This window comes from Varanus komodoensis, unplaced genomic scaffold (assembly GCF_004798865.1).
Source record: "Varanus komodoensis strain SLA01 unplaced genomic scaffold, ASM479886v1 scaffold1, whole genome shotgun sequence".
In the NCBI taxonomy this organism is placed as follows: domain Eukaryota; kingdom Metazoa; phylum Chordata; class Lepidosauria; order Squamata; family Varanidae; genus Varanus; species Varanus komodoensis.
In genome coordinates this window covers 137,518,990-137,534,461 of record NW_025335268.1, presented here as the reverse complement: position 1 = coordinate 137,534,461, position 15,472 = coordinate 137,518,990, and the positions used below count along the sequence as shown (strand labels likewise).

At 44.4% G+C, this 15,472-nt stretch overlaps 1 protein-coding gene across 1 annotated transcript in view; it reads left to right on the top strand.

Moving 5' to 3' along the window:
* Positions 1 to 15,472, top strand: part of TSPAN2 (tetraspanin 2) — a 65,913-nt gene that overhangs the window by 8,715 nt on the left and 41,726 nt on the right. Inside the window, exon 2 of the mRNA XM_044447906.1 lies at positions 12,556 to 12,658. Coding sequence (XP_044303841.1) covers positions 12,556 to 12,658 — 103 coding nt within the window. The remainder of the gene's footprint in view (positions 1 to 12,555; positions 12,659 to 15,472) is intronic.

Below are 15,472 nucleotides of genomic sequence, written 5' to 3'. Positions count from 1 at the left end.
AAGACAGTGAGATTGTTAACAGGAACTTGCTGATATCATATCATGCCAGTGAATTATGATTGGTGCTGCCTTCCAGTCCACCTCAAGGCCCAGTTCAAAGTGGTAGTGTTAATTTTTAAAGACCTAAATGGCACAGGACTGTGTTACCTAAAGAATCGTGTCCTCCCATATATATTTGCCTGGACCCTGAACTCATTTAGGTGCCCCTTTCAAATTAGGCAAAGTGCGTAGCTACAAGAAAGAACTTTCAGTGATGGTTCCCCCATTGTAGAAGGTTGTAGCATTTTATGGTTTAAAGTCTTGTTTTGTGAGCTGCCAAGAGAACTTAAGCTATTGGACAATGGAGAAATATAACATTGTATATACATAATAATACCATATTTATATACATGTATATTTCATACTACTTCCAAACCAAACCAAAAGTCCATCTTTATTCCTCTGTTAAAGTTTGTTGCTATCTCTGAAAATATACCACAATGATTGAACCTCCAAGGTGTCTTGTTGATACTTCTTGTAGCCGTAGACTGATAAGGTCAATCTCCTAGAATTTCTTGCCAGTACAATATTTGTTCTTCCTGAAAGCTGTGCTTCTGCTGCCCCTCCTTATAACTACTGGTCTCATGCTGCCATGTTTGATCACATGAGAATTTGCTGTTGTTTCAGAAATGGCTTAAACATAAAAAATAACATTTTCTATAATACCATCTCTCATTTTTTCCAGTGTGCAGCTGTTATGCATGTTGATGGCTGCTCACAGTAACACGCTCATGATTCCTGTGGTACTTACTTAGCTCAGCCTGTCCTGGAGTGAATTATGTTTTCACTGGTACGCAGGTCCTATATTCATGTTGAGCCAGGCCTATCCTTTAAGGTGCAACTTATGGCCATACAGACATTTTGGCCTAGGATTCCTATGGTCCCTCACCATTGGCTACACTGTCTAAAGTGGTGTTGTACAACAAAAAATCTGGAGAACCACATGTCATCCATCTGCGTGGTAGAAATCTCAACAATGCACATCCATAAGTCAACACAGGAAGGAATGGTTTTGCACTTGCACTTTCATTGTGCCTGATTAAGGTGGTGCCACCATTAGTACTACAAAGTAAGGGGACAGTTCTCATTTCTTCCCTGAAATTGTTGGCTTAGATTCCATCAATCCCCTCATAATAGAGATTTTTTTTCTCTATTACTTATCACCTGTATTTTGTTATTTAAATTAAACCCCACATGGCAATTGGGTTTTTCAGAATTCTTCATAGATACCAAATGATGCTTTTAAGCAACATTATTTTGGCGGGGTGAGGTGAAGCCTAGAAGAAAGTCCATGGACTAGAGGTTTATTGTCCCTGCTTTAATGTTCACTGAATTTAATTGTGAAAATAACCATTAAATGATATTCAACACAGAGACTGTATCTTTGCAGTCATCCTGTTCTAAATGAATGATTTTGGTTTTCAGAATTCGAATATATAAAAACAGATGTATGGCTTGATAACTCCTATCATGCAGTTCAAAGTCTTGTGATGTTCTGCATGTCACCTCTGCAGACTTCGTATAAGTTTTGCAAGCTGTACTGTAGCATGGAGAGAGCAGCACTCAGTGTGAATTTGTCAGCCACTCTGAGTCCAGAAAAGCTGTGGGCCTTCACCTGCCTTCTCCATATCACAGTGACCCACCTCACACTTGCATCTCTCTCTACCAAGCTACTCAGCTCTCAGTATCTGCATGGCAGCTTCTCCATGCACTTATTTCACTGCTCCAGCTAGAGCCCTTGCAGTACAGAAGGCATTCCAGGAAAAGACAGGCGCATTGCTCTGGGGGCACTTCCACGTCAAGAGGCCATCTGTGCAATGCTGCAGCAGGTGTGGCCTGCATGGGCCCACAATGGCAACCACCTGTGCGTTCCCTTGCTGCCTCATCTGCTTTGGGGGCAGCAGAAAACGGGAGGGGTGTTGCAGAAAGCATGGGGAGTATGGCCTGCTCCGGGGTTTTAAGACTTTGTGCATCTGGTCTGTGGACACTGGGTGTGCCATGGAATGCATGCCCTGAACAGATGTGTGGGTGTGTTCAGTAGAAACTGCAGTTCAGCCTTTCTTTTTCCTGGCTTTTTGTTTGCTTTCTTGCTTTGGAAAGTGTGTTCTTGAACACAGGCTGGACCTAAGCACCAGAGCAAAGGCTTTTTTCTCTGCGACTTGATGGCACAGTACAAAAGACATATTCAGATGAAAGACAGCTCCACCTTTGCCCTGAAAATATCTGTCAGCCCCCAGAAAGAGTTTCAGAGCAATCCTGAGTCCCCTTATTAAGCGTGGGACTGAGTATGAATAGGTGAACGACTCATGCTTGGGCCTCTCCTCACTGCCATTTGTGCTGCTGAGCTCATGGGCAACATTACTGGATGCACTTTAAGGACTGAAGCCTGAGCTGCTTCATAGCCAAGGGTTAGCTGGACTTACAGAGCAGTGTGATAAGCTTTGCAATTGAGGATCTGTGAATAAGGCAAGCGATCAAACTGTAAGGAACATGGGTGTCTGTGGGGCAATGTAGTGCTATGAACAAATATTACAAATACACTGTAAGCCCCCTTTACTCTTGCAGCCAAAGAAAACGAGATCTAGCAGTCCTGCCCCTGGACTGGGCACTGCTTGAGAGGCAGCAAGGTTTGAGTGCAAAGATATCCCCACAAAAGAAGGTGGGAAGGCAGGAACACTGTGCAGTTTCCTCTATTAGCTTGTGCGTCTGTGTGTTTCCCGGGGTCAGTCCAGTGCACAAGCTTCCACTGTTCCCACTCCTCTGCTAAGCATGTGCTGATCATTACCAGCCTGCAGGAGCGTTTGAAGGAGGCAGCCAGTGTCAGCAGAAAGCTGTGGGTCTGATCACTTACCAGGGTTGCTCATCAGTGTGGTGCGAGCGAGTCAAGATGATTTCCTTATGCCTTGGAATCGGCCTGCTCCACAAGCTCTCCTGCCAGCAAGCTGCCTCACAGAGAGCACAGCATGGCTGAATCCAGCTAAGAGGTGACGAGAGCCACATGCTTGCACAGCGGCTGCGCTTCTCCGGCCTGAAATGACAGTGGCTGGACTAGGGCTTCCTCCCGAGTGTGCTTGCTTCAAATTGCGCTGCGCCTGATTGCTTGGTGGGGACATGGCCAAATGGGTAGTTGCATCTGCCCCAGCCCCTGAGGGATGTTCTCCCCTCAACCTTTCCCAGTTGGAATTTGGCTTCTCTGCAGCTGGGGCAGTTTTGTCAGCCCTGCTCGCAGTGGAGATGCTGCATCCTTTGACCCTGGGGGTGCTTCTGCAGCAACTGCCCAAAAGCTTTATGTGCACATGAAAGAGAGAGTGGGCATAGTACTGAGAAGTCTGGCAGTGGAGAAGGTTTAGAAATGGCACTGGAGAGAGGATTTCTTTTTAAAAAGTTATGAAATATTATGCATTTCAGAAAATCATTGCTATTGACTGATGTCGCATGCTGCAATAACCTACAGCTGTTTGTGGGCCACTTGTAGTTCTTCAAATGTTGGACTGCAAATCCCATCATCCCTAGCCAGCAGAGTCAAAGGTGAAGGATGGTGGAAGTTTCAGATCAGCACGTTCTGGAGAGCTGCAGGTCGTCCATCTCATGACCTACAAGTGCAATGCCTCACTGTTACCTGGATACCCCACAATTCTTAATTATAGGCATTTGCCATTTCTAGCACATCATAGGGCTGTGGGTGGGGATATCCAGGTTGTTGCTTTGATGGTTTCACCAAAGCACATCCTTTCAATTGTTTCCGTGAACATCTGAAGTGAAGACCTGACAAGAAAGATACATTGTTTTAGGAAGAAGGAATTTGTTCCCCAAACACTACTGCACAAACTATTCCATCTTACAACTGAGGTTTGTTTATGTGTGGATTTGTTTAAACTGATTTCGCTTTGGGCAAAGACTAAGAGTGACTTTGCACATGCCTATGCAAAGCAGCTCTTTCTAGCAGTTTTAAGTAGATGTCAGCACAAAGCAGTTGCTTCTGGGGCAGTTTTGTTTTGTTTTGTTTTGTTTTGTTTTGTTTTGTTTTGTAGCACATTACAGGAAGCAAATATTTAGTCTCTGCTCTGTATCTCTTGATTTCAATATCCTGAATATTGTGATACAGCATGTTTGTGCCTTAGCAGGCCCTAACATAACAGAGCAAGTGTATAACTTTGATTGTTGCAACCAGCGAAAGGCACGGCTTTATCATACACAATGTAAAAGGAGTTAGCTTCGTGTTTCTCTTGCTGGCCCTTTCACTGTACAGAGAGCTACGTGCACACTGAGGGTCGTGTACCGGGCGGGGGAAAGTTGCTGTATGCCATCCTACCAAGCACGCTGTGTCCCTAGGAGAGGTCCACGTGGTGGGAACAGTGAGCAGTGCAGACCCACCCTGCAGCACACTGCCCAAGCGCGCTGGGCAAGGACCCCCCTCCCTTCCTCAAGTGGTCAGACGGTTTTGTCCATCTAGGTTGGCATTGCTCGGTTCAGCTTCTCCCAACCAGGCATCCTCCAGATGCATTGGACTACAAGTCCTATCATGACCATTAGAACAGGCATGGGGAAAGGGTAGCCCTTTAGACCTTTTTGCATGGCAACTCCGGTAAACCCTAGGCAGGAAAACCAATGGAGAGGGATTATGGGAGGGACAGTCCATCAATAGCTGGAGGGCCACACATTTCCCATTCCTGTTTTACAGCAAGTGTGAAGCAAGTGTGAAAAGCAAACCCAGTGAGTGGCCCATCTCTGCACATGCGGCAGTTAAGCTCTTCCTTAGCCACTGCTTCTATTTCAGGACTAGCAGCTGTCTAAATATGCAACAATCGTGGTCGTGTGCCTGCCCTCTCGAATTTCCCCCAAGGCAAAAGTTGCTCTCCTCTCCTTCTTCTCCTCAGTGAGTTGATAACTACTAGCCTACCTTCCTCCTGGTTTGTATACTGGTACAGCAGCTAAGGCAATGGACCTGCTGGGTATGATGGGAACTGTAGTCCAGCTGAAGTGGAGGGCCTTGGGTTGAGGAAGGTTCTTTTGAGTCGTCTTCAGTAAATCATCTCCCAGCCAGTTCCTATATTCACCTGAACACCAAACAAGTTAGTAAAGGTCGCTATTTCATGTGAAGGACATGTCTGTTCTCAAGGCAGTCTAGATGAATGCTGAATGTTGCTCTTACTAGAAATAGGCCGATGTCTGCAGCACGTGCACATCCTGTTGATTTCATGTGAACTGATTGCTGAATTGGTCTAATTAGATTAATTGATCTCTTGGGCCTTTTCCTCTCACCTGAGAAAGACCTGAAGAAACACTATGAGCTTAACTTTACTACTGCTACTAATAATAGTAGTAATAATAATACCGGCAATGACAACAACAGTGTCTTGATTTTGTAGATATACCAGTTTTCCTAAATGAATATAATGGGTGAGTTCACATGTAACAGCAACCTACTGCAGTACATCACCACAATGAGTTGCCATTAACCAAGAGAGCCAGTGTGGTGTAGTGGTTAAGAGTGCAAGTCTGGGACTCAGGCAATCTGCTTTCTAGTCCCCATTCAGCCATGGAGCCAACTGGGTGACTTTGGGCCAGTCACAGACACTCAGCCCAACCTACCTCACAGGGCTGTTGTTGGAGATAGGGTTCAGAGCAGAGTGATGGAAGCCGCTTTGAGTTCATGAGAAAAAAATCAGGATAGAAATCAAATAAGTGCCAAGCACCCACGATGAGCCCAACAGATGATCAGACTCACTGCAGGTGCTTTGCTGCCTCCCCCAGCTTCCTTCTCTCTCATTCCTCCTGAAGGCCTCCCAGGGCACACGGGGAGTAATGAAGCTCCTTTCATTGACAGCCATGATTGCAAGCCAATTTCAACTCACTGCAGTTGACAGAGAATCCCCCATATAAGCATGTCTTGCCCCCTGAAGCACAGCAGGGAGGGTGACAGAGCAGATTAGTAGCTCTCCTGCATTAGAGAAGACCCCTGGAGAGGCAGCACAGTGCTCAATCCACTCCCTGATGCTTTCTATTCTTGGGCAACTTTGCTGAGTCAATCACTACCTTCTGCCTGAGAGGAGAACACCCTCCTGGTCTCTTCCCAGCTTCTACCAAGAGTAGATCTCCAGCGCAGAGGTTGGTGGTTGGTTTGGCAGGGTTGCCCTGAGCACTATCTCTTTCTGTTGGCCCCTCAGGCAGGATGCAGGAGGAGGTGCAGGTGGTTAGTCGCCTTAGTGATTCTCCCCACTGGCTCCAGCCTCCTGGCCTGAAGTAGATCCCGTAGGCAGGAGCCAGGATGCCCCTGACAGCCCCTCCAGACTGGAGGCTACTCTCAGCTGTGCTCTTTGCCCATCTACTTAGCCCACTTCTTCTGGCGCTTGACACACGATGGTTGTGTCCCCCAAATTCAGATAATGCAACAAGCAGTCATGTCAGAAACAACCCCTAGAACTGACCGTTGGGTCTTATCAAATGGTCAGTCCCCAAGATGGTTTCAGACAATGCAACAAGCAGTTATAACGATAGTTACTTCTTGTGTCGTGATCCCAGTGACTGTGTATGTGCCCCTTTTTCTCTGCCCAAAAGTCAATATTTATTACTGCTATTTTCCCTGGACAACCAGAAGTTTCATGGAGAAAGATACTAGGCTGATATAGGTGTGGTTTGACTTTATTTGTTGCTTAAATGCTTTATTATGATTTCATTGCTTTTATTTTTATTTGAATTGTTTCAGATAAAGTTTTCAAATAAAGAACATATACAATTATGTTTTATTTGATTTGTCATAAATTGCTTTCTTGACATTTGTGGAAGGGTGGAATATAAAGATGATAAATATGCTTCTCTGTGTTTTTATATTGTAGTATAGGGATGTGGAATTGGCATCTCTCCCCCTCTCTCTCTCTCTTCCTGTGCAGTGTATATGTGTGTGTCTGTGTAGAAGCTCTGGAAAGACAATAGGAGCTCATAGATCCCACCATTGCAGGGACTTATGAAAGGGCATCTCTGCTTCCATCTAAGTGAGTTTTCTGTAGGGCTGACAGTTCCCAGCTTTCCCCACTGTGCGTGTAAGTCTGTGCTCTGTAGAACTACAGTTCAGCCCAGCAGGGTCCTTGAAATTGCTCTTGGCAGCCGAGCACAGAGCTCAGCTGCCTGCCAACTACCCTGGCTCTCTGGGAGTCCACAATTAGGTGAAACTGCCAAGGGGTGTGTGTGTTTTGTTTTTCTACTTGAATCTGCGATGATGTAAAGGGGTTCTTTGCCATAGGCAATTGCTGTCTGCTTGAAGCAGGTCATTTGTTGGTTGGGTAGGTTATTGTGTAATTAAGCCAGGTAGTAAGAAAAGCAGCCTTTCTACCCCTATCCAACACAGAGCAGCCCAGCAGCATCGAGAGCCTTTCTTCTGCTAATAGGTTTGAGCAAAGGGATAGAGAACCTGCAACTGTTGGCCTAATTTTATGAGGCTCTTGGCATAATTTCAGGAGAGCTGTACAATCCATCACTTCAGACTTCCAGCAAGAATGACCTTCCCACTTCCAACAATTTATCCTTGTATGTGGCTCTGAGACAGGGCGATGAAAAAAGTGAATGGATTTGCTGGGAGAGTTCTGGAAAGAGCTGAAAAGCTTGAGCCATGGTGCACAGGAGGGCAAGGAGAAGCTTACCATGTATTTCAGGAAACTCATTGTGATTGTTTGTTTAATTCTAGCTATGCTGAGAACAGCTCAAAGAATAATGGTACATTTCTTGGAATGCAGATATTAAATATTTAAATAAGTACCTGATCTACCCCCCCCCCTTGATTTTGTTAAGCAAACTGGAGAGTTGAGAAATTAGCAAAAGTACAAAATTTGGGATGGAAGGGAGGAATTTGTAATGTGAACACTCACTCAATCACTCACAAAATCTATTCTTTTCAGCTGGGCAATAATCAAAGTTGGCTTTTCAACCCTTCCCATTCTTGCCTTAGTACCAGCCCTCCATGCCAGTTCCAATCCTCCTTTCTCAAGCCAGTAAAACAATCCTGAGGTGGCAGTAACAGGCACTGGGAGTTTCTTACTACCTCATGTGAAGCCTGTTACAGAGCCCCTGTTAAGTAAGAAATTCTTGGGAACATTTGTGTGTCACTGTTCTGGTTTATCTTGTCAAGCACGAGAAACACTCTTCAGTCTTAGAGAATATTCAGTGAGACTGTTCAAGAAGCCTGAATCATTGTTACACAACACTCACAGAAATCGAGGTACTCATGGGGGAGAGCTAATTACATGCAGGAGGTGGTAAAGTGATGCACTCCCCCTTTTACAAAGGATGCCCCTGATATAGAAGACTGCAGCTTTGGACAGGAGAAAATTCATGGGGCCAGCATGAGTACACAGATTCTGCATGGACATGAAGTTGCCTCCTTTGCAGGGGAAACTACAGCTGATGTCCCAAGAAGGCCAGAAGATGCTTTGAGATGACTCATCTTTATTTCTCCTCCTAGACAAGAAAAAAATGCAAGCTAGTTGTGAGATGAGGGCAATAGATCAGGACATTGAGGTTGGGGCTTGGATATGCACCAACAATCTGTCCCCAGTTTAGGCCTACTTGTGTTGAGGGGTAAAAGGGTAAAAGAGAAAGCTGGGTTTGGGCTCTTGTATTTTGGAAGGCTATCTTTTTCTCCATAACTGTTAGGCAGTGGATTTGCCTGCTTGTTGGAGTGCTTAAGCTGTGCCTCCAAGTGTAATTAAACTCAAAGCAAATGCCATAAATCTTCTCTAAAGGAAGCTAGACCTGGTGAGGTGCTGCATCCCTGGAACTTCTCATCGATCAGAGAAGTTGGATAGTCATGATACTTTGCTGTCCCATCTCCATAAAACCTTGCTGGGAAGCAGCAATCCCTTTTCTGCATGTTCCTCATGTTCACCAGCAGCCCTTCCCCTAACTCAAGCCTGTCAAGCCCATTATAGCTCCTCCAGTATTTCACAGAGTACTGAAAACAGATGCTGCTGTATGTGAAGCACCTATTTTCACATCATGGGGGGAATGACACATACACACTTTCTTCTCTGACTCATTTATAGTGCCTCTTTAGCCAAACCAGGAAAGATTAGTAATCTGACCACAGTGGCTTCCTTTTTGGTTTAAGCTTAAGAATACAGTATTCAGAAACCTGGCTATGCAATTATTGCTGTGTGTGTGTGTGTGTGTGTGTGTGTGTGTGTGTGTGAGAGAGAGAGAGAGAGAGAGAGAGAGAGAGAGAGGGAGGGGGGGGGGGGGGGGGGGGGGGGGGGGGAGGGGGGGAGAGGGAGAGAAGCAGTGCCCTGGCATTGTGTGTATGTGCAGAGGCATATATACACACATTGGGTGCCTCCTAGATGGGTTGGACCATATCCCCATCATCCCTAGCCACCATGGCTATGATGACTGGGGATGGTGGGAGCTGCAGTTTAGCACATTTGGAGGGTACCAGGCTGGAGAAGTCTGCTCAAGGCAAAGCATCTGCCACCCCACCCTAACAGAGAAGTCCCAGGAGACTGGGTGTGAAGCTGAAGAATTATAGTGCATATTCAGAGCATTTTATGAAGAGGATTCCCAGCATCTCCACAAAAGGCAAAATGGAAACAAAATTGGGACAGTGGTTGCTTATATTTACCAGAGAATATGGACTGTTTATGCTAAATTTGAAAGTATGGCTGCATGAAGAGCTACAGATGCCTCTTCTGCTTTCTAAATCCTGGGGATGGTCTCCACTGGATTGCACTAACCTGAATCTTCAGGCAAAGAGCTTCCTACTCTGCCTGAGCGGGGTTATAAGACAAGGCCTTACAGAAGAGGGCAGATGGAATCAGTTGGGACTGATGGAGTAATATCTTGGTGATGGGTGTTGCCAGCCAGCTCCACTTAGAGGCTGCCTGTTTTTGCCTTGGTTGGCTCCTGCGAGGGCCTTTGTTTGTTGGGGTAGTTAAGTGGAGGGGCAGCCTGAATTAGCCACTCATTTCCCTGTAAAGGACCTATTCACTTATTTGGCAAAGGCCATTCTGTAAACTGCATCTCCACAGTGCAGTATTCACAGTTTTCTGTGACACAGATCCCCTCAATATGGCTTAGTATGACCAACATGCCACTAGACAGACATCCAACTTGTAGAGATACTGCAATGTACTTTACAATGCAATCGTCTCTCAGTCTAGACCACCCTCGCCAATCTTGTGTCTCCACGGATACAGCTTCCATGATCTCAAACCCACTGGGGTGATGGGATTTATAGTTGAGCACATCTGGAGGATGCCAGGTTGGGGAAAGCGTGTGGGAAATAATAGCAAGGAGAAATAATTAATCCCAAGAGATTTGCTTTTGGTGGAAATAGGTTATATTTGGTTGCCTCACCACTGAGGCATTCTGTTTCGAATGAAGCAAGCATGTTGGCAATGGGTGCTTAAGGAGGCTGGGGCCATGTTGGAGCTGGCTCGGGGAGGTCAGTGAATCTGCTGCATCCTGAGAAGGCCAAAAGCATCTCAACTTGAGGCAGCAGAAAGGAAGGCCTTTCCAAAGCAGACCAGCAGGGATCTCTCTAACTCTGAAGAGGGTTTTGCAGGGTGGATAGAGGAGGTCTCATGGTGCCATTTTTTAGAAACCATTGTGTAAGGAATAAATCCCTTCGAAAGAGTGTGCTTGTTACACCTGAACAGTTATGGTGCATACTTCTGTGAAATAGATGGAACCAGGAGTGGTCAGAGGGCAGGTTAGAGCCAACCCTGGATGATGTGTAGCAGAATTTCTGACTTCTAATTGTGAATGGTAGAAGCAACCATTTGTCATCCCCCGCCCCACCACCAACCCCACAGCCGACAAACCAGATTCTTGCATTTTCACTGAGTATTTTGCACTTGGCTCCTCTGGGTTCTAGTGATCCATCACTTTTTAGCAAAAGTTGAAATTGATCCCTCAAGCCTTCCCACCCCTACCCTAGGAATGACCCTCTCTTTCCTTGTGGGGATGACTTTAATTCTACTTTGGTGTGAATGAGTACCGAGATATGAGGCTGGCATCACTCAGCTGCAGCTGGGGATCCAACACCAGCAACACAAAGCTACATGTTGTGTGGCTTTGCAGAAGCACTGGCTATTGTCTCTTGTTCACTTGCTCCGTACTAAGAAATCCTCCCCCGCTCCCCACTCCACTGCCACCACCACCACAAGTTGATTAGAAGAGGCATGCTATCTTTATCAAGGGCCTCATTGTCAAAGGACCTGGGCATCCCTAGCAAAATAATTACTCTCTTCCACAAAGGAATCGACTCAAGAGTTTTCTTACGGGTTTTCTCCTCATTAGGGGAGGCATGGAATTGCCAACTGAACGTCTTACTGACACCAAACCTGCTGACATCTCCATAACTATCACCTTTGCCGCTCCATAGGGAAACTGTTATCATTCTGGGATGAAGCTGAAGGGAATTCCAATCTAGGATTGCATGTGTTTGGATCTGTCATACTGATGGCAGGCTCAAGTGCTTAAGTGTTTGGTAATCTCTCCTAATACAACATGAAGTAATCGCAACCCTTGGTTGCATGTTCCACAAAGAAGAAGCTTCCTTGAAAGCAACGTTTATATTTATAAGCATTGAGCTGATTTAAATACCAGGTAAAGAGCTTTTGAGAAGTAGACAGAGAAGGTGTCCAAGACCAACTGCCTCAGGTTCCTAAGCCCAAGAAAACACAACCCGTTTCTACATGAATATCAAAATAGGAGTTTGTTCACGATCAGCAAATCTTGTATGTACATATAGCCCAGGGATATGTACAAATGTATATATTCTTTTTTTCCACAAGGCAAGCCTGTATTCTTCCCACTGTTGCAGTGCACTTGATGGACACTGACCAGCAAATTGAATGCTAATTCAGTCATCTGTCTTGTCTCTTTCCACTTCCTTTGAGTGGACTGTTGGCTGTTTTTTTATTTTTAATGCAGTATAAGTACATTAAGAGTATAAGCCAATTGCAGTTCAGTCAGAAACTGTCCTACAATTCCCAGCACATAAGAAGTTGCAACGCTTTCTTCTGTCTAAATATGCATGTGATTACACTCTTATGCAATTATATAGGCAACTCCCCCTTTTTAAAAACTGGGCTAAAATCCATCTTTAAGGTGCCACAGGGCCTTGGTTGATTTAAAAAATATTGAATCATTGCTTTGGGAGTAGGGAGATTAGTGATTTCACCAATGTTCAGCCGATCAGCACTGAGCATGCCAACTTCTCCTTTAAATGCACACATGCGGCTTCCCTGCTGTTCAAGCTGCAAGAAAAATTGTGCCTCTGAAAGAAACATGAGGGTGCTTCTGCCTGAGCTTACTGATAAAAATGTCTGTACGCACCCGTTTTAGCAGAGCAATATTAAGAAATAAAGTGTGTTAATGCCAATAGCAGTCTTCATACAGTAGCATGTGGAATCATCTGCCTTGGGAGTTTCCAGAAAGAACAAGGCGTTATTTGTTTGCAAATTTTCTGTACTCACTGCCCTTCCTTTAACTGTTAACCTTTTGGATTTTGTTTTGCTCTTCCAGTTGGCGGGTTCAGCCGTCGTCGCGTTTGGGCTATGGCTGCGGTTTGGAAACGTAATAAGAGATTTAGCGACTGACGAAAGGTCCCCAGAATACTTTTATATGGGTAAGTTTTGTGTAAACACTGACTTTGTAATGGCCCACCTTGCATGACTCCCCGGACCAAGACATTCCGGACATGAATGGTGCAATCTGGCCACAACAAAGGGAGCTTCTCTGACAAGCCTCCTACCTTAGTGTGCTCACTAGCAGACTGCTCTGGCTGAGCAGCAATAGGAGCAGAAGAGGGTGGGAAGACAGGCTTTCTGGGGTCAGGAAGCCTGAGCAATTTCAAACACAGTATAGCACAAACAGTGCCATAGGTTCACAAGGGTCAACAGCTCTAGGCTGAGTTAGCCTTACTGGCAGCTATAAAATCCAAAATGTATGGCTATAAATCCTTCAAATCAAGCAATGGCTTATCTTTGTTTATTTCCAAATGGTATGTTGTTAGTTGTGAAGCTTTCCATGGGATGTCGGCTCATTGTTTTTCCCAGAGAGTGACTAGGGCGGAACTATTATGATTCAGTCACTGGACTTTTAAAGTCAACAACAACAGCTGTTTTAGCTGCACTTTGAAGCAGAACCATCATGCTGTGGAGAGGGACTTCTTAACCTTGGCCCGCTTGTGTTTTTTTACAACCAGCAGTGCCCCACCCAGCTGCTTTTGCACCCATGAGGGAAAAGCTAAGGACACTGGCGACATTTCTTACATACACACAGTCTTCCCTGAGAAGCATCCTCTGTCCCTATTCTATTTATTTATTCTTTTAAGCATTAAGATTTTAGATGTTTTAAGTTTTAAGATTACAGTCCCATTTTCTTTCTTTTTTATTAGTTTTGCAGGGTGATTGTTTATTTGTTTACTTGTCATTTATTGTTTTAATCATTGTACTTTTAGTATTTTAATTATTGTAAGCCATCCTGAGATGTTTTATCTGGAAGGATGAGATAGAAATGTTTTACATAAATAAACAGGGAAACTGGTTCTTTCTCCCCCAGTCTTAGGCAAGTTTTCCTGGCTTACCATGTTACAATGCCCTGCTTCCCCCTGTCTAGGTTCAGCGTGTTTTAAAAATGGATCAATTTAGTTTTCAGATAAGTTCAAATTAATGAATAGTCACACAGACTTTTGAAAAGTAAAAAAAGATGGGCAGAGATATATTTATATAAAAAAATATATCTATCCTGCCGCAACAAAATTTAGTTAAGATTATAAACACAGTTTAGGATTTGGATGAAATGCTAAACTAAGGTTAATTGAAATCAGAAGCAAAGGAAGGAAAGAGCACATAAGCCCAGTGTTTGCCTAGCTTCATTGTCATCAGCCTAAACCATGGTTTATCCTGATGTCTGAATGGTGGCCAGTTATATCCACAGCTTAATACCCAGGCAAAACAAAAGCAAAACAAAAAACCCTTTTAGATCACAATCCTTTGTATATATAGGCAAAAAAATACCCTACAGCTCCCAGTGTGTCTGGCTGGGGGTTGCCTTAAGCGAGCAAAGATATCAAGCACTATGGAAGTGGCAATCTTGCTGCTTTGGATTCTAACCCAATGAGAGCCCTTTAAGACCCAAGCAATCTGATACATGACTGAATACCTGTACTACTTTCAGGTAATATTTCCTGTTAAAATATATCTGTCCTGTCTCTCAGTTAGAGACTCTTGAGGCAGCAAAGAACATATTAAAATGAGCAAAGCAACATGTTAAAAATTTAAAACGAAATAAAATCCATAAATAATAAAACACTTTATTACAGCAGTGACAATAAAAATCAGCAATAAAATCAGATTCCATTAGCAGCAATGAGGATGAGTTCCCGAGTATTGGGTAGGGAATTCCAAAGGCAACATAGCTGAGGAAGTCCTGCTGATGTAATACTGATGAGATTTCTTGGTGGGCGTGACAGGATTGGAAAGAAGAAATGTAGCATATTTTTGCAAGAGTCTTGCCTCCCTTTGGTTGCGTGGCCATTAACTAAGGAGAAAATGGATACTCTGGACAATTCAGAACAAAGGCTGCGGCTTTGATTTGTCAGCTGGCTAGCTAGCAGAGGGAGACTTGCAGAGGAGTCAGTAGGTGAAAGAGCAGCGTTATTCCCCAGATGGAGAGTACCACTTCTGAAACAGCGTTAGCAATGTTGGACAGATACAAATAAATTAATAATTCCACACATTATATCATTTTTGTCACAGTGTCCCATGTAGTGAGATGTCAATTTATCTGCACCCTGGGAAACAATAAAAACGGTTTGATGCAATGCTGTCATACAGCACCATCAACTAATGGACATTTGCAGGCGCGATCACACACAGAAGCCACCTTAGGACTTTTTCTTTCCATGAAAAACAATGATGCGAATTTACCCTTGCTATTCTACAGTGGAAATCGTGACTATGCACATCAAAGTTTCTGGACCCCTGGATATAAGATTCAAGTATGATTGGTGTCACAGCATCCACAGCTGCTTGGGCCTTAAATTAGACTGCATATTAAAAATCCATGCTGGGTTTTGAGCATGTCCTGCTTCTGGAATTGCCATGCTTCAGGAAGACTGCAAGGAAAGGTCTATAACTCATGAATGGATAAAGCTGTATCAGATCACTGCTGCAGTACTGCTGCACTAATTTTACGTCCTAGGTAACTTTGAACAGTTTTTGATGTACCGTACTGTCAAGTGCCCACAGGGCAATTTTGGAGTCCAGGGTGATTTATACCAGCAGAGAAAAAGCCTAGTAAAGTAGGTCCTTGGATGACTCTGCAAGGGAGTAAAGGAGTGATCCGGTGCAAGGCACTGCTTGTGTGGTAGCATTCACAGCTATCTTCCTGGCTGGCTCTGAGTTTATCAGTACTTTTCAAGAGGGTGCACATCTCT